Source organism: Myotis nattereri (genome assembly GCF_964212035.1).
Source record: "Myotis nattereri genome assembly, chromosome: 3".
NCBI classification, from domain to species: domain Eukaryota; kingdom Metazoa; phylum Chordata; class Mammalia; order Chiroptera; family Vespertilionidae; genus Myotis; species Myotis nattereri.
In genome coordinates, this window is record NC_138077.1 from 31259285 (window position 1) to 31284098 (window position 24814).

At 43.3% G+C, this 24814-nt stretch overlaps 1 protein-coding gene across 1 annotated transcript in view; it reads left to right on the forward strand.

The window, feature by feature from the left end:
• Positions 1 to 24814, forward strand: part of PRKCI (protein kinase C iota) — a 77985-nt gene that overhangs the window by 18172 nt on the left and 34999 nt on the right. Inside the window, exons 3-4 of the mRNA XM_081085927.1 lie at positions 13244 to 13333; positions 22407 to 22457. Coding sequence (XP_080942053.1) covers positions 13244 to 13333; positions 22407 to 22457 — 141 coding nt within the window. The remainder of the gene's footprint in view (positions 1 to 13243; positions 13334 to 22406; positions 22458 to 24814) is intronic.

The window sequence follows — 24814 nt, forward strand, 5'->3', positions numbered from 1 at the left end:
GAGAGAGTGGGAGAGGATATTATTTGGATGTAGCATTTTAAATTCATGTCCTATTGGTTTAAGTTAAGTTAGATTCATGGAAATTTAAAATTAATATAAGCATTCTTTGGCATAAAAGTATGGAGTTTTTCTGAATTCTGGGAGCTTAAACTTCTTCCTGGCTTGTATATATTATAAAACTCATGTGGTATTAGGAGAGGAAATTGAGTGCCACGGTGTAACAAAACCAAACTTAAGATAGTAAGGAACATACTTCTTTTATGTGATATTTTCCAAGCATCTTTAGTCTGGTGTAATTTTAGCTGGTGTGCTGAGAACTAAAATAGCAAATCATTCCTCAGACTTTTTCTTTATCACCCCACACTATATACTAATTTTGGCAATCATGTCAGTGAGGAAAACTTTTTGACTGAATATCTAGTTATTGTTATTTCAATTACTTTAATAGCAGTATTATGGCTTCAAACCTGGCAATTAAAAAATAAAATCAGTGTTTGTAAGAAAAAGCATCTAAGTACCCTTGAGCAGATCTCTTTGTAACTCTTATTTTCCTCCTGTTTCCTTTAACATTTCTTGTAGTGGAAGCTTGCTGGTGATGAATTCTTTCAGCTTTTCATGTCTTTATTTCTTATTTTTAAAAAATGGCTTTATTGGGTGGTGGGCACACAATGCAACATCAGGATGATATATCATAGAATTGTACACTTGAAACCTGTATAATTTTTTTCTCCTTTTAAAATTTATCTTTATTGTTGAGAGTATTACAGATGTCTTCTCTTTTCTCCCATTGTTCCTTTTATTAGCCAATGTGACCCCAGTAAATTTAATTAAAAATAAAATGGCTTTATTGAGGTATGGTTGACATACAACAAACTGTATGTTTAAAAGTGTACAATTTGAACCTGGCTGGTGTTGCTCAGTGGTTGAGCACCGACTCATGAACCAGGAGGTCACGGTTCAATTCCTGGTCAGGGCACATGTCTGGGTTGTGGGCTCGATCCCCAGTAAGGGAGCGTGCAGAAGGCAGCTGATTGATAATTCTCTCTTCATTGATGTTTCTATTTCTCCCCCCTCCTTCCTCTCTCTGAAAGCAATAAAAACATATTTTGGAAAAAAAGTGTAAAATTTGATGAGTTTTAATACCCAGAAAATCATCACCACAAGCAAGATATGGATATGTCCATTACCCTCAAAAGTTTCCTTGGGCTTTGAAATTCCTCACTCCTGCCCCTCCATCCTAGGCAACTACTGATCTGCTTTCTATTGCTATGGATTAGTTTGCATTTTCTAGAGTTTTATAGGAATGAAATCATACAGCATGTCTGATTTTTGGGCGAGGGGGTTGGTCTGGCTTCTTTACTCAGCATAACTATTAATGTATGGGTTGTGTGTATTAGTTTACTTCTTTTTATTGCTGAGTAGTATTTCATCATCTTGATGTGCCACAATTTGTTTATCCATTCTTCTTTGTGATGGACATTGAGGTTGTTTCCAGTTTTGGGCTATTACAAATAAAAGTGTTTTGGCAATCAGTTACAAGTTTTTGTATGGATATATGTTATATGTAATATGCTAGGTATATATGCTTGTTTTTTTATAAAATAGGAAAAGACATGTTTGAAAAAGAGATGAGGTGGGGTATTGCACCGCAGGCACATTCCCAGGCAGATGGCTTTTAGAAAGGAGCTTATGTGAAAGTTAAGGATCTGGGCATTGATACCTTTGTAAAACTGTTTACGTCTGGTAATCCCTGGAAAGTCTTCCTGCACTCCCAGGCATAGCGCACGCCACGCAGAAGACAGCTGGCTTAGAAAAGTCCCCAAGTACTTCTCTTAGTTCTGGCCTCTGCAAAAGGATCAGACTGAGGCCCACCTGGGAGAAACCCCTTGCAGTAGTGGGGTGGGGCTGAGTTGAGAGGTGAGGCAAGAGAGGCTCTAGGAGCCTGATAGGGCACTGGTGCTCCCGGACTGCAGTTTATGCTCTGGTTTTTGGGAAAGTCTGTCCTTGTTAGCATTCCATCTCCACTTGCATTGTATTCCTTCCCAAACTCTTCTCTCACTCATCCCTTCATCCCAGGCAACCACTGATCTGCTTTCCGTATATAAATAACAACGCATATTGTTTATGTGCTTTTAAATTCATATAAATGCCATTTTTCAGCACATAATTCTGAAACTTCCCTTTCTCCACTGGGCATTATCTCTTGAGTTTCATTCTTTTTTTTAAATTTTTTTCACGTCAGACGGGTCATGTGCCAGAAGCGTAACAAGGTTCATGGGCGGCACATCTCACACAGCAGCATGAACACCCAATCATCACGCTTATGACCTACAAAAGTATCCGAGTTTCATTCTTGTGGAAGGAGAACAATTATATTCCCTTTTAAAAATTCTTTTTTTAATTGTGGTAAAATATACATAACATAAAATTTACCATTTCAACCTTTTTTAAATGTACAAATCAGTGTCATTAAGCACATTTACATTGTTATGAACCATCCCCACTACCCATTTCCAAAACTTTTTCATTGTCCAAACAAAATTCTACCCATTAAACAATAACTCCTCATCCCTTATCATCTAGCTCCTGGAAACCTCTCCTATATTTATTTTCTCTATGAATTTCTCTCTATGAATTTGTCTCTAGGTCACCTTTGATTTTGAAAGATAATTTTCTCTGGTAAATAATTTTAGGTTGACTATTTTTCATTCAGTACATTATCTTCTAGCTTGCATTGCTTCTGATGCAAAATCTGCTGTCAACATTATCTTTGTTCGTCTGAATGTAATGTGTCTCATTGGCTGCTTTTAAATTTTTTCTGTTTATTACTGGTTTTAAGCAATTTGATAATGGTGGACCTTTAGTTTTCTTCGTGTTTCTTGTCTTGAGATTTGTTGAGCTTCTTGGATCCATGGGTTTATACTTCTTATCATATTTGGAAAAATTTTGGCCATTATCTCTTCAAAAATTTTCTCTGTCATCACACCCCTTCTTCATAGACTCCAGTTATGTGTGTATTAGGCCTCTTGAAATTATCATAAAGCTCAGTAATGCTCTGTTAATTTTTTCAGTCGTTTTCTCTGCATTTCATTTTGGATACTTTTAATGTTGTGAATTGAAGCTTATTAATCTTCCTCTGCCATGTCTAATCTGCCATTAAGCCTACCTAGTATATTTTTCATTTCAGACATAGTTTTTCTAGATGTTCAGTTGGGTCTGTTAAAATAGGTTACATCTTTACTTAACATGCTGAATACCTCTAGCTTCTTGAACATGTTGGATATAATTATAACAGCTCTTTTAATGTCCATGTCTACAAATTCTTTGTCAGTTCTTTGTTATGTGTCAATTCAGGGTCAATTTCAATTGATTGATTTTTTTTTCTCCTGTTAAAGGTCATTTTCCTGCTTCTTCACATGCCTGGTTATAATAATATTTATTAAATTCTGGACAGTGTGACTTTTTTCTTATTCGATGTTGAATATCTTTGTATTCTTATAAATATTTTTGAGCTTTGTTCTGGAATGCATTTAAGTTACTTGGGAACAGTTAATTCTTTGTTGCTTAATTTCCAATATCTGGAACCATTTGAAAACTTACTTTGTATAGTTTTTTGTTGTTGTTTTATGTGGAGGGTTAAATCCAGTTCCTATTACCCCATCTTCTCCAGAAGTGGAAGTTGAGGATGGGCAGCTTGATAGGATAGCATGTGCGTCTGTAACCACTAATTTTCACCTCCCAGAAAAAAAGAAGTAAGAAGCCAGAAATCCATGAGTGTTGTGATAGGGCCCAATGTCAAAGGGATTACTACCTAAGCACCATAGCATTCTTGGGAAGTTTTTACAAATCTATATTTTAAGTAGGGACACTGGGTTCAGAACACTACCATGTTCAGAGGCAGTGGGGAGATCCTGGTGGGAACAGACAGTGAGTCTGTTAATCTGTGGCAGACTCAAATATCAGGGAGAGGAGTGCAGTGGTGCCAACTTTGGTTTTAGGCTCTATTGATTCTTTTAAATGTGGGGCACTGAATTCAGTCATATATTGGAATTTACTATATATAGCTAGTGTTGTATATGCATCAGGTTATCTCATAAATAATTGGCTCTTGCAGATTTACCGAACAGTTTGAGGTCCAGGGCTCTAATTTGCTTCTTTCTTTTTATAGTTAGAAGAAAATATAGAATTACTGAAAAAATACCAGTTCTGCTGGATAATATACAGATTTCACTATCTTGAAATTTGTTTGACTGAGCAGATCTCACTCTAGGTCTGTGGCCATTTTAGGATGTAAATTCAGATTTTAGTAATAGAGTGGACCTTACGAAATAACTTTTCCTTTCATCTTTGCTTCATGGTGACTCTCTATGGAATATTTTGCTTCTGAGTAATGTGTCCTGCTTTATCAGCCATTAAGTAGTTGGTCTAAAAGGTAATACCTGAACCAAACATATTCAGTCCAATAAAAATAAAATAGATTTGAATATACGTAATGTCAGCTATTAACTCTTATTTCCACACTTCCTTGTGGTTATTCAAAAGTATTAGTCTCTAAGTGCACATTGAAAGTGGGTACTTGGCCTGACCTAGGTTTCATCCAACAGCAAGTAAACACTGGTTTGGCAAAAAGACAATGCCTAGCAAAAAGGAAAAATTGATTTTTATTTATTTATTTTTTTGTTTTGGCCTTTGAAATTGTCTTTATTTCTGAACATTCCTTTACAACCATCCACCCCAGGATTGACTCCCACACATGCAGCTGGAGGCCAAATACCTCTCCCCGTCCCCAAGCAAATCAGATTCATGTTTCTGATTGTAGGATACTTTGCCTTTGTGGTCCCCAACCTTTGCCCCTGCAATCCAGTTCCCAGGCTGGGTCTCTCCCTTTCCCCATTCACACTGAGCAAGAACCTGAAACGTAGGTGCCCCCTGCATAATGCACCCCGGTCCGAGGTTTCAGCTTCCAAAGGCCCAGAAAGAAGCCTTTGCTGGGTGCACCCAGTGAGCAGGGTCATTACAGGGGCACATCACGGGCTCCATGTCATGAAAATGCCACCTTATAAAACTTCCTGTGTCTGTGATGCTTGGTGGCAAGATGGATGGTCCTGGGCTGTCCTAACTCCCTCAGGGTCCCTGTCAGCTCAGCCTGGATCAGGGCAAGTCTCTCCTGGTTGACAGTCCCCTGGGTCCCGTAACACTCCAGGGGGACGGGGTACACCTCGACCTCTAAACTGCACAGCCCGGTTGTGTGGCATAGCAGCTTCTCCACGGTGGCCACGGGGAAGTTGTTTATAGAGATGGTGAATTTCCTGAGCTGGTGGCAGCGGCTCAGGACAGGCAGGATGGCCTCGACTTGGGAGTCCGCCATCCCACAGTTATCCAGACCCAGGTCCTGGAGGGTGGGTGCCACTGCCTCCAGCAGAGCTCGGAGGGGCTCACTGAAATCCGCAAGGCTGAGGCCCAGTAGATGCAGGATCTTCAGCTGCCTGAGGTTCGGGCACTGGAACAGGTGTGTCAGGTCTGAATGCGTCAGCCGCTGGCAATGTGTTAGGCAGAGTTTGTCCAAGGGAGTCTGCAGGCACCTGAGCATCTGGTCCAGATGGCCTCGGAGGAAGGAGGGAGAATGCATGTGGAGCTCCCGGAGGTGCCGCAGCCTGAGCATCTGAGAGAGGAATTGGGGAAAGGATCGCTGCTCTTCCTGCTCCTGCCTTTCCCACTCCTGCTCCTCTGCCTCCTGCTCCTCTGCCTCCTGCTCCTGCTCTTCCCTCTCCAACTCCTCTTCCTCCCTCAGCTCCTGCTCCTCTTCCTGTTGTTCTTCCTCCCGCTCCTCCTCCTGCTCTTCATCCTCTACCTCCTCATCCTCCTCAGCCAACACATCGATGCAGGGGAGATAGAGTCTCTGCAGGTTACTCATCTGACCCAGGTAGAGAGCAAACGTCCCCAGGGTGGGCAGGTCCCAGGTGCAGTGCACTTCCGCCTCCTGGATGCAGTCCAGCCGCACCCTATCCAGGACCCTCCTGACCCTCTGGAGGGGCACCTCAGAAATCCTCAGCGCCTTGCAGCACAGGTGTAGCAACCCTCCCCTCTGCTGGGCCCATTGGATGATGTGCATGAAAAACTTACCCTGGTCCCTTCATTGAAGTTAAGGTCTAGGAACACCTCCAAGGGAGCCAGGGGATGCTCCATGTCTGGGCTGGAGCTGTGCACAGTCACTGGTCCCGTCGGTGAGCAATTCTCAGTGCTGACTCCAAGCCACATATACCAGAAGTTGGCACCCGTGTTCCTTAAATCCAGCACCCGCAGTTTGCACCTCCTGGGCCGAACCTCCTGGGCAAGCAGAACTTCAAGCGCGTCAAACACGGCTTTTAAGCCCGTAGCCCTGGTTGGGGCATGATCAGGGAACAGATGCCTCAGGACCCCCAGAGGGAGGACAGTGAAGGGCCAGGCTTGGGCCACCGCCTTCAGTAGCTGGGGGCGGTGTTCACCATGGTAGGCCATGACGAAAAGGTACGGGAAGAGCTCAGTGGGCAGGTACTCAAGAGCTGCGATGGCCGAGACCTGGTCCCTCAGCAGGCTCTTTGCTGCCAGCTCCAGGAGTGTGGGTGGCGTCCAGATGCTCATCCTCAAGGTGCTCAGAAAGGAATCCTGCAGAAACATCTGCTGTGACCGGGTTGGCTGGGGCTCAGATCTCAGACCTGGTGGAGAACCACGGCACTGACTGCACAGCTGGAAGACTGAATCCTCTGGTGCCTGAGGTTTTTATACACCTTCTCAAATGCTAACATCCAATCAGAACCCCTGGTCTAAACCCCATAATCCTAATGGGATTTATGTGTTTCTCTCTATTAATTGATTGACCCAGATATCCGTTTAGGAAAGAGAAAGTTAGGGAGGGGCAAGGTTGAAGAATGGCTCATTGATTCCTTCCAAAGGCCCATAGTTATCATACTTGGTGTGAGAGAGTGAAGGGTATAATGGGTTCCTGATGTTAGAAAGGAAAAAAACACAACCTGAGAGCATGGTTGCTGGGATCTTTGGCCACATTAGAGTAATCCACAGTTAAAACAGGTGGGAAGACAATGGTGGCATCCCCAAGAAAAAAAGAAATGTGTCCATGCATCTAGTTGTCACTTAGGTTTTATGTCAGGTGACACAGCAGATCATGAGCTCCTTCAGGGAGCAAGCAGTGGTTGTTTGAGGATGTGGGGGGCCCTTCAGACCACAAGGCTTCTCTGAGGGAGGTCAGGACAGAATCACCATGAGAAGCAGGGGTCAGGGCTGGGCAGTGTGGGGCTGAGCCATCCTAATGGAACCCTGTGAATGACCCAGGGCCATGTAACAGATGGGTGTTTTTCCTTGGAGAGACGAGAGATGGAAAACTCTTCTCTGGGTGAATTTAGGATTTAAAAGGAGACAAGCTGGAGGGCAGGCAGTGCCATCCTAGAGGGCCCAGGGAGGGATTCCACCTTCTGTCCCTCCAAGGAGGAAACGGGTGGGTCTCCTCTGGGCAAGATGAGATTAGCTCAGCGACTGGGTGGAGAAGATTAAATCTAAGAATGTGATTAGAGGGAAAGAGGCCAGGCCTGGGAGTTAGACATTTTCAAGCCCGAGAGGCACTGAAGGCAGGTGCATGGGCTCTTTTGGGATCTTGGAGCCCGGGAGAGAAATAAACATGGGCCAATCACATGTAACCCTGTCACATCATGGCAGCTGCCATGAGGTGACATTTATCTGCAGGTCGGGGTTCTTCCACAGAGAACCCTTCCCAGGTAGCAAGTGCCTTCCCTCACTACATAGTGTCTCCATGGCCCCATTTCTGCCCTCACGGCACCCCTTCACTTCACCACACCCCCAACGATCTCCCTTATGACCATCGGCCCTCAGGTCCCCTCTTCAGTAAGCCTGTCCCCCAATATCACTCTGTTCTGTATTTGTCTGACAGCTTCTTGTCTTCTGGACCAGAGGCTCTTTGAAGCCAGGGAGCAATCATGGCTCCTTAGATCTCTGCTGTGACCGGGTTGGCTGGGGCTCAGATCTCAGACCTGGTGGAGAACTGACTGCACAGCTGGAGGACTCGCGAAAAATTGATTTTTAAAAATATGTTTATAATGATGCCTTTAGTAATAGTTAAATCCATTTATGGCTTTTGATCAAAGTGCAATAATAAAAACCACACCTATAATGGATCAAGCATACTATGAGTCATTTTAAATATATGGTCTTTAGTTTTCCCATCATACTTGCAATGTAGATAATAGCCCTCTTTTTATATAGGAGAAAATTGAAACTCAAAGAAGTAATTTTGCTGTAGTTGCACAGAGAGACGGGATATGGAGCATGGGAGAGAGCTGGATGCAAAGTCCTGCAGGACACCTACCTCTCTGAGAGATTTTCGATGCTTCTTGAGTGCGAGAGAGATTTTTGAGAGGAAGACTCTAATATGTCTTTGCTTTCCTGAGAAGAGCTAGTGGAAGGAAAGCCAAAATAAAAATGGAACTAAGGAAGACTGGTGGGATAATATCCAGAGAAGAGAGAAGGAGGTGGGGATAGAGTGGCCAAGTTAGAGAACAGGACAGACATACTCATAGCAGGACAGGAGATGACTTCATTTTTCTCGATCAAGTACTACACCCAGTTCTCTGCTGAGAGTGATTGAGGTTTGAATGGGGTTGTTGGCATGTAATGTGTGGTAACACTTGGTGTAACCACAGGAATGAGCAAAAGAATGGTAGCGTTGAGGACCCAGCTCAGGCCACAACTATGTTCAGAATGACTTTTTCATCGAGAATGCCATCCTATAAGGAGATGTGTCATCTCATTGATTGCCAGGGATGACTCAGTTTTTTTTTGGCCCGTTGACCAAGGGAGGTGTTTCTTCCTTCCCCTCTCTGTGTGTAAGTTTACTGAAACTATATATTTACATTTATAAGCTCAAATAGGACTGCTCTTCAGTCCAGAGTACTTTAGTAGCTACACTTCCTTTCTGTGAGTCTCTTGAGCAGGCTCTCAGGTGAAGGAAGAATTTGACAAAATGATTACATGGAAACCTCAATGGAACTACTTTAACTTCCTCTTTTATTTATTTTTTTAATTAAATCTTTATTGTTCAAAGTAGGTGGGATCTCAATACCAGATACCAAGTTGTATTACAAAGCCACTGTTCTCAAAACTGCCTGGTACTGGCACAAGAATAGGCATATAGATCAATGGAATAGAATAGAGAGCCCAGAAATCGGCCCGAACCAATATGCTCAATTAATATTTGACAAAGGAGGCAAGAACATACAATGGAGCCAAGATAGTCTCTTCAATAAATGGTGTTGGGAAAATTGGACAGATATATGCAAGAAAATGAAACTAGACCACCAACTTACACCGTACACAAAAATAAACTCAAAATGGATAAAGGACTTAAATGTACGACAGGAAACCATAAAAATTCTAGAAGAATCCAAAGGCAACAAAATCTCAGACATATGCCGAAGCAATTTCTTCACTGATACAGCTCCTAGGGCACTTGAAACTAAAGAGAAAATGAACAAATGGGAGTACATCAAAATAAAAAGCTTCTGCACAGCAAAAGAAACCATCAACAAAACAACGAGAAAACCCACTGTGTGGGAAAACATATTTGCCAATGTCATATCTGATAAGGGCCTAATCTCCAAAATCTATAGGGAACTCATACAACTTAACAAAAGGAAGATAAAGAATCCAATCAAAAAATGGGCAAAGGACCTAAATAGACACCTTTCAAAAGAGGACATTCAGAAAGCCAAGAGACATATGAAAACATGCTCAAAGTCACTAATCATCCGAGAGATGCAAATCAAAACAACAATGAGGTACCATCTCACACCTGTCAGACTGGCTATCATCAACAAATCAGCAAACGACAAGTGCTGGAGAGGATGTGGAGAAAAAGGAACACTTGTGCACTGCTGGTGGGAATGCAGACTGGTGCAGCCACTATGGAAGACAGTATGGAGTTTCCTTAAAAAACTGAAAATGGAACTCCCATTTGACCCTGTGATCCCACTTCTAGGAATATATCCCAAGAAACCAGAAACACCAATCAGAAAAGATATATGCACCCCTATGTTCATAGCAGCACAATTCACCATAGCTAAGATCTGGAAACAGCCTAAGTGCCCATCAGTAGATGAATGGATTAGAAAACTGTGGTACATCTACACGATGGAATACTATGCTGCTCTAAAAAGGAAGGAACTCTTACCATTTGCAACGTCATGGATGGAACTGGAGAGCATTATGCTAAGTGAAATAAGCCAGTCAATGAAGAAAAAATACCACATGATCTCACTCATTCATGGATAATAGAGACGATTATAAACTTTTGAACAATAATAGATACAGAGGCAGAGCTGCCTCAAACAGATTGTCAAACTGCAGCGGGAAGGCCGGGGAGGGTTGGGTGGCAGGAGGTAGGGGGGTAAGAGATCAACTAAAGGACTTGTATGCATGCGTATAAGCATAACCAATGGACATAAGACACTGGGGGATAGGGGAGGCTAGAGGACTGTCTAGGGCGGGGGGATAAAATGGACACATATGTAATACCCTTTGTAATACTTTAAGCAATAAATAAAATAAAAAAAATCTTTATTGTTCAGATTATTACAGTTGTTCCCCTTTATTCCCCCCATAGGTCCCCTCCACCAGGTTCCCACCCCACCTTCTGCCCTTACCCCTGCCATTGTCCTCATCCATAGGTGTATGATTTTTGTCCAGTCTCTTACCGCACCCCCACACCCCTTCCCCCCTGAGAGTTGTCAGTCCACTCCCTTTCTATGTCCCTGATTCTATTATATTCACCAGTTTATTCTGTTCATCAAATTATTTATCTTCTTAAAGGATACCTTTCAGCATTTCATATAATACTGGTTTGGTGGTGATGAATTCCTTTAGCTTTTTCTTATCTGCGAAGCTCTTTATCTGACCTTCGAATCTGAATGATACCTTTTCTGGGTAAAGTAATCTTGGTTGTAGGTTCTTGGTATTCATCACTTTGAATATTCCTTGCGACTCCCTTCTGGCCTGCATAGTTTGTGTTGAGAAATCAGCTGACAGTCCTATGGGCACGCCCATGTAGGTAACTAACTGTTTTTCTCTCGCTGCTTTTAAGATTCTCTCTTTGTCTTTTGCTCTTGGCATTTTAATTATGATGTGTTTTGGTGTGGTCCTCTTTGGATTCCTTTTGTTTGGGGTTCTCTGCGCTTCCTGGACTTGTAGGTCTATGTCTTTCACCAGGTAGGGGAAGTTTTCTGTCATTATTTCTTCAAATAGGTTTTCAGTATCTTGCTCTCTCTCTTCTTCTGGCACCCCTATAATTCAGATGTTGGTAGGCTTGAAGTTGTCCTTACACTGAGGCTCCTTACACTGCCTTCATATTTTTGGATTCTTTTTTCTTTTTGTTTTTCCAGTTGGGCGTTTTTTGCTTCTTCGTGTTTCAAATCTTTGACATGATTCTTGTGATCCTCTAGTCTGCTGTTGGAACTCTGTATAATATTCTTTATTTCAGTCAGTGTATGCTTAATTTCTAGTTGGTCCTTGTTCATATCCTCGAGGGTCTCACTAAATTTATCGGCGGTTTCTAGAAAATTCTTGAAAAACCTTAAAAGTGTGGTTTTGAACTCTATATCCAGTAGTTTGCTTTCCTCCATTTCTGTCATTTGTGACCTGTTTCTTTGTCTCCACATTTTGGCTGCTTCCCTGTGTTGGTAGAGTGGCTTTGTGTGCTAGGTGTCCTATAGGGCCCAGTGGCTCAGCCTCCCCAATTACCTGAGGTGGACACTCTTGGTGCACCCCTTTGTGGGCTTTGTGCACAGTCTTGTTGTAGTTAAACCTTGATTGTTGTAGGTATCACTGGGAGGAATTGACCTCCAGGCCAGTTGGAGGTCAATTGGAGGTCAGCTGTGTCTACAGTGGGAGAACTTCTGTGCTGGAGACACCCTTAGGGGCAAGACTTGCTTCAGTGGGGCTTTGGTGCTCACTGAGTTTGCCCCATGAATGTGTCCCTTATGGATCTGAGGAGTTGTAATCTGGATGATCCCGCTCTGACCACTGGGTACACTGGCTCTTGGATCTTTAAGGAGGTGCTAATTTAGCCTCTGCCTGAGGCTACCCAGCAGGAGCTATGGAGAGATCTGCAGATTTCCTCTTCTTTGTTTGGGGTTTGGAGATGCCCAGATGAGGCCCAGCTGTGAAGCAATGCAAGCTGCTGTGGGGCCTTGGGCCTTCTTTTTGGATGTTCTGGGTCTGTCTGACCCAGCTGCAGTTTGTTAGGTAATTTTAGATTGCAAAGGGCCAGGGCATTCATATGCAAAAGCCTCTGCGCACAGCTTGGGTGGGGCGGGGTCTCAGGGAATCAACAGGGCGGAGCAAACAGCTATGGCTGATCCTCAGTCCTGCCCTAAGGGGCCCTAAGGGGTCTCAGTGTCCCACGGTAATTGCTGCAAACACCTCTGAGAGAAAGCCGCCCTCGAGTTCTGCCCACTGCCAGACAGTCCAGTTTCTCCCCATATGAATCCTGGGTCCCCAGAGACTCACCCGTAACTGGAGTTCAGAGCAGTCGGGAGCTTGTGACTCCCTCCCGATTCAAAAAGACAGCCGCGTCCTCAGCTGCCAGCCCTTTCCGAGTGCGCCTCCGTATCTCTGCACTTTACTTCCACACCGCACCTCCTGAGTCTCCGTGTGCTTTTCTCTTTCCTTCTAGTTGTAGAATTTCCACTCAGCCAACCTTCCTGTGATTCTGGACGATGTCCATTTTGTCTTTTAGTTGTTTTTTTGATGTGGTTGTGTGAGGCGGCAATTTCCGGTCTTTACCTATGCCGCCGTCTTGGTTTCTCTCACTTCCTCTTTTAAAGATACAGGTGACAGAAAGCTTGTCCCTGGCTATTAGTCATATGGCAGTGAGTCTAAAATGTGATCAGTGGTACATTCTGTTTCTACATTTTGAATATGTACATTATTGAGAATTAAATGGTTTTATCTGTATAAAATTTGGTGTCTATGAACCTCGAGTATGCTGTAGAAACAGAAATATATTACCTACTTCAGAGAGCAGAATTATCTAAATATGTAAAGATTTGTCCTTGTCAAATATTTGGCTCTGTATGTATGTCATCTTTCCCTCAAGACTTTATGTAACAGAAACTGTTTACTAATCATCACATTAGAGGATTTAAAAAGTGAGCTTACCTTTACTTTTTATATTTTGCAGGAGACCCGTGTACAGTATCATCTCAGTTGGAGTTGGAAGAAGCCTTTAGGCTTTATGAGCTAAACAAGGATTCTGAACTCTTGATTCATGGTAAAGGGGCATCATTTCTTATTCTTCTAGAACAATATTAAAAGAAAAAATCACCAAGCCTATATTCTTGACCAAATTAAAACATAATACTGATGTCATTTTCTTAATCTCTATTGCTCATCCTATTTAAAAAAGGGTAATATGCAAATTGACCCTAACAGCAGAACAACTGGGAATAACTGGTCACTATGACACACACTGAACACCAGGGGGCAGATGCTCAATGCAGGAGCTGCCCCATGGTGGTCAGTGCGCTCTCACAGGGAGAGCTCTGCTCAGCCACAATCCAGGCTGACGGCTGCCAGCACAGCAGTGGTGGTGGGAACCTCTCCCACCTCCTCAGCAGTGCTAAGGATGTCCGACTGCAGCTTAGGCCTGCTCCCTGCTGGCAAGTGGACATCCCCCGAAGGCTCCTGGGCTGCCAGAGGATGTCTGTCTGCCAGCTTAGGCCCGATCCCCTGGGGATCAGGCTGGGATGAGGGACACCCCCTGAGTGCACAGATTTTTGTGCACCAGGCCTCTAGACATTATATAATTGTCCTTATTCAGTAGTTTCTCAATTGCTAGAGAAGACAAGATCAATCAGCTTCTTTAATCTTGAGAAATTTGTTATTTGTGTATGCCTCCTTGGATATTAAAACTCAGTGTTTCACAGCAAAGTTTAGTGCCGGAAGCCGATCCACCCTTGCTGGTTGACACAGTTGCTGCAGGGAAGAAACATCTGCACAGCATGTTTCAAGGGACCTGGCATATGTTTGCTCCCCCTCTTAGCGCTATGTGTTTTAAACAGGACCACCTCCCCGAGAAACGTTGTTTCCCCAGGTGAGGATTTTTTCTCTGGAGTTAGGGATTAACAGGACTAAGGAAGAGAATAAATCAGTGAAACCCCTTAGTGTTACAGAAATACCATGTACTTATGAAGAACTTGGACTAAGACTGTTGGCAATAAATTTGGGACTTGTTGGGCCCACATCCCCAGGGGTCTGCCCACCAGTGAAAGTACCAAAGCCTATACCCCTGGAGACTCACCGACACAAGGCAGTCCCAGGGAAGGCAAGCAGCGAGGCTGGGAGGACATAACCTTTACTGGGTAGGAAAATCTCCTTCAGTCACTTCCTTGTAGCTTATCAGTAGAGCAGTGACCTTGGAATAGCCCTTATAATGGAACACAGAGATTAAACTAGACAGGATTAAACTCAACAGAATAGATTAACAAACACCCTAACCTTTGGAATAGAATGGATAGGATTAAAATCAATTGGTATAAATACAGATGTAACAAGAGAATAAAAACAGAACCTGGCTAGAGAACTTCGCTATGCTGATCAACTGAACGCTGTCTCCATGTCCTTCATTCTTCACCGACTCCGTACACATCTTTGGGAACCCCTCAATCTGCTGGGGCTGGACCCCAACAGTTTAGCATAGAATTTGCAGTTTTTAATTTATGTAATTAAATTATCTCTAAGGGTAAGGTGTCTTCAATGTCCTTTCTTTTGTTTAAGGATTAACAATGAGACTACTTACAGTTATTACATAGTTCAAAGTCAGCAAGCCCGAGAGGTGGGTAGTGGTATAGAAGAAGCCTAAACTCAGCCAGCATGTAACTGGTACAATATAGACTTGCCTGGGTTGTAAATCTAGGTATTCTGATTCCAGATCTGTATTCTTTATTTTTTAAAAAAATGTATTTTTATTGAGAGAGAGGAAGGGAGTGACACGGGATAGAGAGATAGAAACATCCATGAGAGAGGAACATCATTGATTGGCTGCCATGCGGGGATTGAGCCCCCAACCTGGGCATGTGCCCTGACTGGGAATTGAACCAGTGACCTCTTGGTTCCTGGGTTGATGCTCAACTGCTGAGCCACTGGCCGGGCCAGATTTGTGTTCTTTTCATTCTCCCATGCTACCTCTCAATTTTTTATCTCATGTAGAAACCACTTAATGTATTGCATTTAATTGCAATACATTGGCAGTTTTTTATGGAACATTTTGGGGAGCTTTAGGAGACCTAGGAAACTCTTTAAAACTTGAAGCAGATATAAATCTCCCCTAAGTATAATGAATCATTTCAGTTCTTTGTTGTAATTCCATTATACTTTTCTATACAGTATATTTTTTGACAAATAGTAGTTTGACTTTTTTCTACCATTAGAATTTGACATAGTGACTCCCAAAGGCTCCATAATCTAATTTGTGGAGATCCTTGCAGAACTTTATAAGTCTTCTGTTTTGAGAGTCATCTCTTTTTAGAATGAAACTACAATGAATGTTTAAAGAAATGATTGGTCAGTAGTATTAAACAGTTTATTTTAAGTTTTAATACTGTATTACAGATCTATTTTCAGAAATTAGTTTATATTTCAACTTTTAAAAATATATAAGGAACTGCCCTTCTCATACTCTGTGCTCTTTATTAAACCTACTAGAGGCCCAGTGCACGGATTTGTGCACCAGTGAGGTCCCTCAGCCTGGCCAGGGAAGGACTACAGGAAGGCTCCAGGATGTGTCTGGCCCATCTTGCCCAGTCCCGATCAGCCAGATCCCAGCAGCAAGCTAACCTACTGGTCGGAACATCTGCCCCCTGGTGGTCAGTGCACATCATAGCGAATGGTTGAATGGTCAAACGGTCAGACACTTAGCACATTAGGCTTTTATATATATAGACTAGAGGCCTGGTGCATGAAATTCGTGCACGGGGGGTGTCCCTCAGCCCAGCCTGCGCCCTCTCACAGTCGGGGGATGTTTTTCTGCTGGCTTAAAACAAGCTGGCAGTCGAACATCCCTCTTGCAGTCTGGGACCCCTCACTCCTTACTGCCCGCCTGCTTGCTCCTTACCACTCAACCTGCTGCTCCTTAGTGCTGCTGCAGAGGCGGAAGAGGCTCCCGCCACCACTGCTGCACTCGCCAGCCGTGAGCCCGGCTTCTGGCTGAGTGGCGCTCCCCCTGTTGGGAGTGCACTGACCACCAGGGGGCAGCTCCTGCATTGAGCGTCTGCCCCCTGGTGGTCATTGTGCATCATAGTGACTAGTCGTTCCAGTTGTTCTGCCGTAACAGCCGCTTAGGCTTTTATTATATAGCTGGAACTACCTGACAGCCAATGTGCCCCCCTGAGGGGTCCTGGATTGTGAGAGGGTGCAACCTAGGCTGCGAGACCCCACTGGTGCATGATCGGGGCCAGTGAGGGACACGGGAGGGCTTCAGGGAGTGTCCGGCCCATCTCGCTCAGTCCCGATTGGCCAGACCCCAGCAGCAAGCTAACCTACCAGTCAGAGTGTCTGCCCCCTGGTGGTCAGTGCACATCATAGCGACTGGTCGACCAGTCAACTGTCTGCCCCCTGATGCTCAGTGCATGTGATAGTGACTGGTCGACTGGTCGACTATCTGCCTCCTGGTGGTCAGTGCATGTCATAGTGAGCAGTTGAGTGTCCTTAGCATGTCATTAGCATATTTCACTTTGATTGGTTGAACAGATGACTGGACACATAGCATATTAGGCTTTTATTATATAGGATTCTTTTGTACATCACAGACCACAAATAGTTGATTAAATGTTCATGTAATATTTCTTATAATTTATCTCTATAAAAAATGATCTGAGTTAGCTTGTTTGTAAATACATGGTTTCTAACATAAAACTTACATTTTTGAATTTGGGTACTGTTTCTGGTGTTAATTTATTCCTAACTTTAGTATATATCTTTTAAAAACTGTAATGGTTTATGTTCATATTTGTATACATTTTTTTGTTTCTTTTTTAAAATTTTTATTAGATCTTTATTGTTCAGACTAGGGGCCGGGTGCACGAAATTCGTGCACTGGGTGTGTGTGTGTGTGTGTGTGGGGGGGGGGGGTAAGTGTCCCTCAGCCCAGCCTGCCCCCTCTCACATACTGGGAGCCCTCAGGCGTTGACCCCCATCACCCTCCGATCGCCTGATCGGCCCCTTGCCCAGGCCTGACGCCTCCGCCAGAGGTGTCAGGCTTGGACAGGGGACCCCCATCTCCCCCCGATCACTGGCTCTGGCCCCTGCCCGGGCCTGAGGCCTCTGGCCCAGGAATCATGCCTGGGCAGGGGACCCCCATCTCCCTCTGATCGCTTGCTCCATCCCCCGCCCAAGCCTGACGCCTCTGACCCAGGCTTCAGGCCTGGGCAAGGGGACCATCATATCCCCCCAATCCCCGGCTCCGCCCCCCACCCAGGCCTGTTGCCTCAGCCAGAGGAGTTGACCCTCATCACCCTCCGGTCACCAATCACCGGATCGGCCCCTTGACCAGGCCTGAGGCCTCCGGCAGAGGTGTCAGGCCTGGGCAGGGGACCCCCAGCTCCCCGTGGTTGCAGGCTCCGCCCCTGCCCAGGCCTAACGCCTCTGGCCTAGGCGTCCGGCCCAGGCAGCGGGGACCTGCAGTGGCAGCGGGGGGCGCCGCGATCTTGGGCTTCGCTTTAGGCCCAGCCAAGGGACCCGTAGCTCCTGGGACTGCCAGCTTCGACCGTGCCCAGCTCCCATCGCTGGCTTCACCGCTACTTCCTGCTATCACTGGCCAGGGCAGCAAAGGCGCCTGATTCTCCGATCATGGCTGGGGGGCAGGCCCTGGGGCTGCCTTTGCCCTGTCCCCCAGCTCTTAGCTCCCCCCTGGGTTTCCGATCACTGTCAGTGGCAGGGGGCTTTGTCCTGCTTTCCCTTTCGCCTCCCTGCATTGTGCCTGCATATGCAAATTAGCCGCCATCTTGTTGGCAGTTAACTGCCAATCTTAGTTGGCAGTTAACTGCCAATCTTAGTTGGCAGTTAATTTGCATATAGCCCTGATTAGCCAATGAAAACGGTATCGCCGTACGCCAATTACCATTTTTCTCTTTTATTAGTGTAGATTATTACAGTTGTTCCTCTTTTTTCCCCCCATAGCTTCCCTCCACTCGGTTCCCACCCCACCCTCTTCCCTTACCCCTGCTACCCATTGTTCTCATCCATAGGTGTACAAATTTTGTTCAGTCTCTTCCCGCACCCCCACACCCTTTCCCCCGCCCCGAGAATACTCAGTCCACTCCCTTTCTATGCCCCTGATTCTATTATATTCACCAGTTTATTCTGTTCATTCGATTGTTTATTCACTTGATTTTTAGATTCACTTGTTAATAGATGTGTATTTGTTGTTCATAGTTTGTATCTTTACCATTTTCTTCTTCCTCTTCTTAAAGGATACCTTTCAGCATTTCATATAATACTGGTTTAGTGGTGATGAACTCCTTTAGCTTTTTCTTATCTGTGAAGCTCTTTATCTGACCTTCAATTCTGAATGACAGCTTTGCTGGATAAAGTAATCTTGGTTGTAGGTTCTTGGTATTCATCACTTTGAATATTCCTTGCGACTCCCTTCTGGCCTGCATAGTTTGTGTTGAGAAATCAGCTGACAGTCCTATGGGCACGCCCATGTAGGTAACTAACTGTTTTTCTCTCGCTGCTTTTAAGATTCTCTCTTTGTCTTTTGCCCTTGGCATTTTAATTATGATGTGTCTCGGTGTGGTCCTGTTGAGTGTTTCCTTCCACGACTCGCATGGAGTAGGGTTCGGTATCTGAAAGAGGAGCTGCACAGCAAATGAGAGAAAAAGACACGAGATAATTTTGCAATATTGGGGGACCAGGCGGCAAGTCCCGAAGGACTTCTCCTCGTGCTCAGGCCTCACCAAGCTTTTATTCATCTAGGATGCACCCATAGCATAGCCCTAGGCAGGTGACCCCCTAGTAACAAGCAGACTAGCCCATCAGCAAGGATTTACATAATAATAAATGGGGGAGTAGTTTCAGCTACCACTGTCTGGACAAACAGAGGTGGCGCCTAGCTCAGACCTTTGCTAGGGCTTCAAAGGCACCCAGCCTTCAGGGGGTTTCTCTGTCTATGCTTATCAGATAGTGAAGGCAACAAACAGTTTCCCACATCTCCCCCTTATTTTTTCTTTAAAAAATAATCAAGTCCCAATTTCAATGTCCAAAAGTTCTGAGTCCATGTTTCAGTGTCCAAAAGTTCATGTGTACATGCCAGCAATGAAATGTTGGTTCTGGATGGTGGAAAATGCAGCTCCGGTCCTTTCTGGTCAGGTCCTGGGCAACCTGCAGCGACGCACAGCTGCTGACTGCTAGCATGGCAAGGTGTCTTCCACCATCTCCATCTCTGAACTGTCTCTCCTGTCTTTGTGGCTGGAGCAATCTGTTCAGTTTCTCTCCTGGATCCCTTGTTGCAGGAATCCACATGGTCTTGTTCTCTGAAAGTATATAAACATATTCTCGACCAAAGGTTAATAACTGAAATTTTACTTGGGGAATCCTTTTTATATTTGCCCAAATGATTTTCCTTTGGCTTATTTTGACACCACATATGTTTTTCATGGGTGTCTTGCTGTTAGCATTACAAAATGAAAAAAAATTTTTCTAGATGTAATTTAGTTACAGGATATTTTTCCTTACATGGTATTCTTCCACTATATTTTTCCACTATCCCCCTTTTTTTATTTAGGAGACTTTAAATTAGAATACTGGGGAGGGGGCGTCCACACTGGATCGCCACGTGCTCCTTCTTCCCTTTCCCCACCTTCTGCTTTTGGGGGAAGTTTCAGCAAATGACTCAGATGGCGTATTTTTCCCAAAGTCATGCTTAATAGAAAACATTTAAAATTTTTCCCTATTTCGCTTTCTAAAGCAATGGCTAGCACCCAAGGTTATCTTAGCCAAAGTTTGGTTGTCATAAGATGTTCTCCAGTAATTTTTAAATAAAACATTAAGTAATCTCATTGTGGGAGAGCTTATAACTCTGCCTTTTCCTGCCACCTTCGTATCTCTCCACACCAGAGAGAGATTCGGTAGCGGGGTTTCATTTCTGGTCCTCTTTGGATTCCTTTTGTTTGGGGTTCTCTGCACTTCCTGGACTTGTAGGTCTATGTCTTTCACCAGGTAGGGGAAGTGGGGAAGTTTTCTGTCATTATTTCTTCAAATAGGTTTTCAGTATCTTGCTCTCTCTCTTCTTCTGGCACCCCTATAATTCAGATGTTGGTAGGCTTGAAGTTGTCCTTACACTAAGGCTCCTTACACTGCCTTCATATTTTTGGATTCTTTTTTCTTTTTGTTTTTCCAGTTGGGCGTTTTTTGCTTCTTCGTGTTTCAAATCTTTGACATGATTCTTGTGATCCTCTAGTCTGCTGTTGGAACTCTGTATAATATTCTTTATTTCAGTCAGTGTATGCTTAATTTCTAGTTGGTCCTTGTTCATATCCTCGAGGGTCTCACTAAATTTATCGGCGGTTTCTAGAAAATTCTTGAAAAACCTTAAAAGTGTGGTTTTGAACTCTATATCCAGTAGTTTGCTTTCCTCCATTTCTGTCATTTGTGACCTGTTTCTTTGTCTCCACATTTTGGCTGCTTCCCTGTGTTGGTAGAGTGGCTTTGTGTGCTAGGTGTCCTATAGGGCCCAGTGGCTCAGCCTCCCCAATTACCTGAGGTGGACACTCTTGGTGCACCCCTTTGTGGGCTTTGTGCACAGTCTTGTTGTAGTTAAACCTTGATTGTTGTAGGTATCACTGGGAGGAATTGACCTCCAGGCCAGTTGGAGGTCAATTGGAGGTCAGCTGTGTCTACAGTGGGAGAACTTCTGTGCTGGAGACACCCTTAGGGGCAAGACTTGCTTCAGTGGGGCTTTGGTGCTCACTGAGTTTGCCCCATGAATGTGTCCCTTATGGATCTGAGGAGTTGTAATCTGGATGATCCCGCTCTGACCACTGGGTACACTGGCTCTTGGATCTTTAAGGAGGTGCTAATTTAGCCTCTGCCTGAGGCTACCCAGCAGGAGCTATGGAGAGATCTGCAGATTTCCTCTTCTTTGTTTGGGGTTTGGAGATGCCCAGATGAGGCCCAGCTGTGAAGCAATGCAAGCTGCTGTGGGGCCTTGGGCCTTCTTTTTGGATGTTCTGGGTCTGTCTGACCCAGCTGCAGTTTGTTAGGTAATTTTAGATTGCAAAGGGCCAGGGCATTCATATGCAAAAGCCTCTGCGCACAGCTTGGGTGGGGCGGGGTCTCAGGGAATCAACAGGGCGGAGCAAACAGCTATGGCTGATCCTCAGCCCTACCCTAAGAGGCCCCGGGTCTCACCTCTGAGAGAAAGCCGCCCTTGAGTTCGGCCCGATGCCAGACAGTCCAGTTTCTCCCCGTATGAGTCTCGGTCCCCAGAGACTCACCCGGAACTGGAGTTCAGAGCAGTCGGGAGCTTGTGACTCCCTCCCGATTGAAAAAGACAGCCGTGTCCTCTGTTACCAGCCCTTTGCCGCGTGCGCCTCCATACCTCTACACTTTATATCCGCACCTCCTCTGAGTCTCAGTGTGCTTTTCTCGTTCCTTCTAGTTGTAGAATTTCCACTCAGCCAGCCTTCCTGTGGTTCTGGGTGATGTCCATTTTGTCTTTTAGTTGTATTTTTGAAGTGGTTGTGTGAGTCAGCAATTTCCGGTGTTTACCTATGCTGCCATCTTGGTTCTCTCTTCTGTATACATTTTTATCATTTAATTCTTCATTGTAGTAAACTTGTCACTACAATAAGGATTTAAAGCAGTGGTTCTCAACCTGTGGGTCGCGACCCCTGAAAATATATCCTGCATATCAGATATTTACATTATGATTCATAACAGTAGCAAAATTACAGTTATGAGGTAACAATTAAAATAATTTTATGGTTGGAGGTCACCACAACATGAGGAACTGTATTGATAGGTTGCGGCATTAGGAAGGTTAAGAACCACTGAAAAGGAATAGTAGTTAATGATTTATCTAAAGCCAAAAAAAAATAAAATCATTGATATAACAAGGACTGGAATGAATAATTTGAGCTTCTAATGCATTATTTATGGATGGTCACTTTCATTGAAACTATTTTTAGATACCCTTGGTAAAGTAGATCTCTTTAAACAAATAATGCTTACTATATGCTAAGTATCAAGAGAGGGTCCGGTTGAAATTTGGGTCAGTTTTTTTGATATCTGAATTTAAAATTCTATGTAATTTGTATGTTTTAAATTTGTTGTATTATTTTTTCCAGTATTTCCTTGTGTACCAGAACGTCCTGGAATGCCCTGTCCAGGAGAAGATAGTGAGTGTTTATATACTTCATACCATTGAATAAGGTTTTTTATGACACAGTGGCACAAGTGAAAGGAAATCAGAAATAGAACTTTTAATTCCTTTGGTTTCTTTTCCATTCTTTAGTCTAATTTAGAGTATATTAGGAACTGCCTAAATTCTGCTTTGCCATAGCAAAATTAGGCAGTTCTTAGTTATAACTTACTGACATATTTATCTATTCTGCATTTGAAAGGAAAGTTAAATCATATTTCTTCTGGGTTTTTAATTTTGGAAAATTTCAAACTTATGGAGAAGTTGAAACAACATTGAAAACAAAGGTACCCATATATCCTTTGCCTAGATTCACCAGTTTTTAACATTATCTGTGTTTGCTCTACCTCTCTATCTGTATGTGTGCACACATATGAATACATGTACATACATAGGAAACACTTGTTTTATTTTTACTTATATTTGCTGTACTGTTTGAGAGTAAGTAATGGACATAACACTTCACCTCTAAGCACTTCGGCATGCATCCTTAGGCGTTGTTACAGGATTTTCTTTTGAATGTCTAAGCTAGTGATGGCTATTAATGAATGAATTGAAAGAGTCAAACAGCTATTTGTCCTGATGTAATTTGAATATGCAAACTATATATGAGCATAATTTATTGCTTTTGCTATATGGTATAATTTATTAGTTGTGGATATCAGGCAACTCATTTTCATTTGTGGTTTCTACACATATCCATGACTTTAGAAGGAATTGTGGTAAATATTTTGTTTTTAATTAAATGAAGTAGTTTTAACTTTAAAAAAAATTTCAAATTTTTTAATTGATTTTTTTTTTTTTTTTTGTAGAGAGAAGGACGGGGAGAAAAGAGAGGGAGAGAGAGTAATAGCAATGTGAGAGAGAAAAACTGATCTGTTGCTTCCCACTTGCACCCCAATTGGGGATTGAATCCACAGTCTGGTACCCTGAATGGGAATCGAACTTGCCACCTTTTGGTGTACAGGACAACACTCCAACCACTGGGTCACACAGGCCAGGGTTGTAGTTCTAACTTTTAATTCTTTGACTCTCCCTGCAACTTGGTAAGAAGAAAAAAATTAAAGAACTGTGGGTGTTCGTATATAAAGTTAAATGGAGCCATGTACTATGTAGGAAAGTGGTGAACTATAAGAAATAGAACTCTGAGCAGTAGTGAAAAATGTAGGTTTGGATTCAGCTAGGAATAGTTCTCTGGACTTAGCAGGGGCAGGTGGATTAAAGCCGGCGTAGGCTGCCTTCACAGAGCAAGTGGCTGTTCTCTCTGGCCAAACCCGGGTTTTAAAAGACTTGCCATGTGGCAGATCTTGGTTCTAGAGTTCCATCTGCCATTGTATTATGGGTCTGCAGCATACAGATAAAATATTTCCTAACTTTTTCACTACATTTCATGCTCACTTTCCCCCTTTAAAATTTGCTGGTGGAGATTTTGACATTACACCTTCTATAGTATAATAAATATTAACAAACTAGAGCAGGGGGGAAATTGATAACCATTAATGTGGTCTCTTGGCTCTTAATTTCTAGCCAACATTAACATGTTTAAATTTAAGAAATATCAAGATGTAGTTCATGAAAGCTGAAATAGAATGTTCTTTCAGCTTTGGTTACTCCTAACAGAATAAATAATTAAAAATAAAACATCTAGGCGTGGCTCAGTAGTTGAGTGTCAACCTATGAACTAGGAGGTCATGGTTCGATTCCCTGCCAGGGCACATGCCTGGTTGCAGACTTGATCCCAATGTGGGATGTGCAGGAGGCAGCCTGTCAGTGATTCTCTCTCATCATTGATGTTCCTATTTCTCTCTCCCTCTTCCTACCTCTCTAAAATCAATAAAAATATATTTAAGTAAAAATAAAACATCTGTATTTAAGGTTATATATTACACTATCTCAAGATTTCTAATTCAGAGCATTTCAATTGGTCTTTTCTATTTAAATAGTAAATCCAGTGCTACATTTGCTTTAAAATGAGTTTAGAAACCTAATGGAATCTTTCCACAGTATTAACTATTATTATGGAATGTTTCTTAATGACTAATAGACTCTCTCTCTATATATATTATATATATATAATAGTGATTGACTTAAAACCAAAATTTCACAGGTAGTCTAGAATGATTTTGTGGTAGTTCTTTGTTTAGGAAAAGCATTAATTTAAAGACAATTGGATGAAAGGTTGTTGGGGAGGAGAATATTCTTGTGGTTACAAAATGTCACTTAGATATTTGTAAGACGACTTACAAAAAGGAAAATGTACCTTTACAATAAAGAGAACTAGCAACCACTGCCTTCAACAGAGTGAGCACCAGTAGTGAGAGTCAACAATTTGAC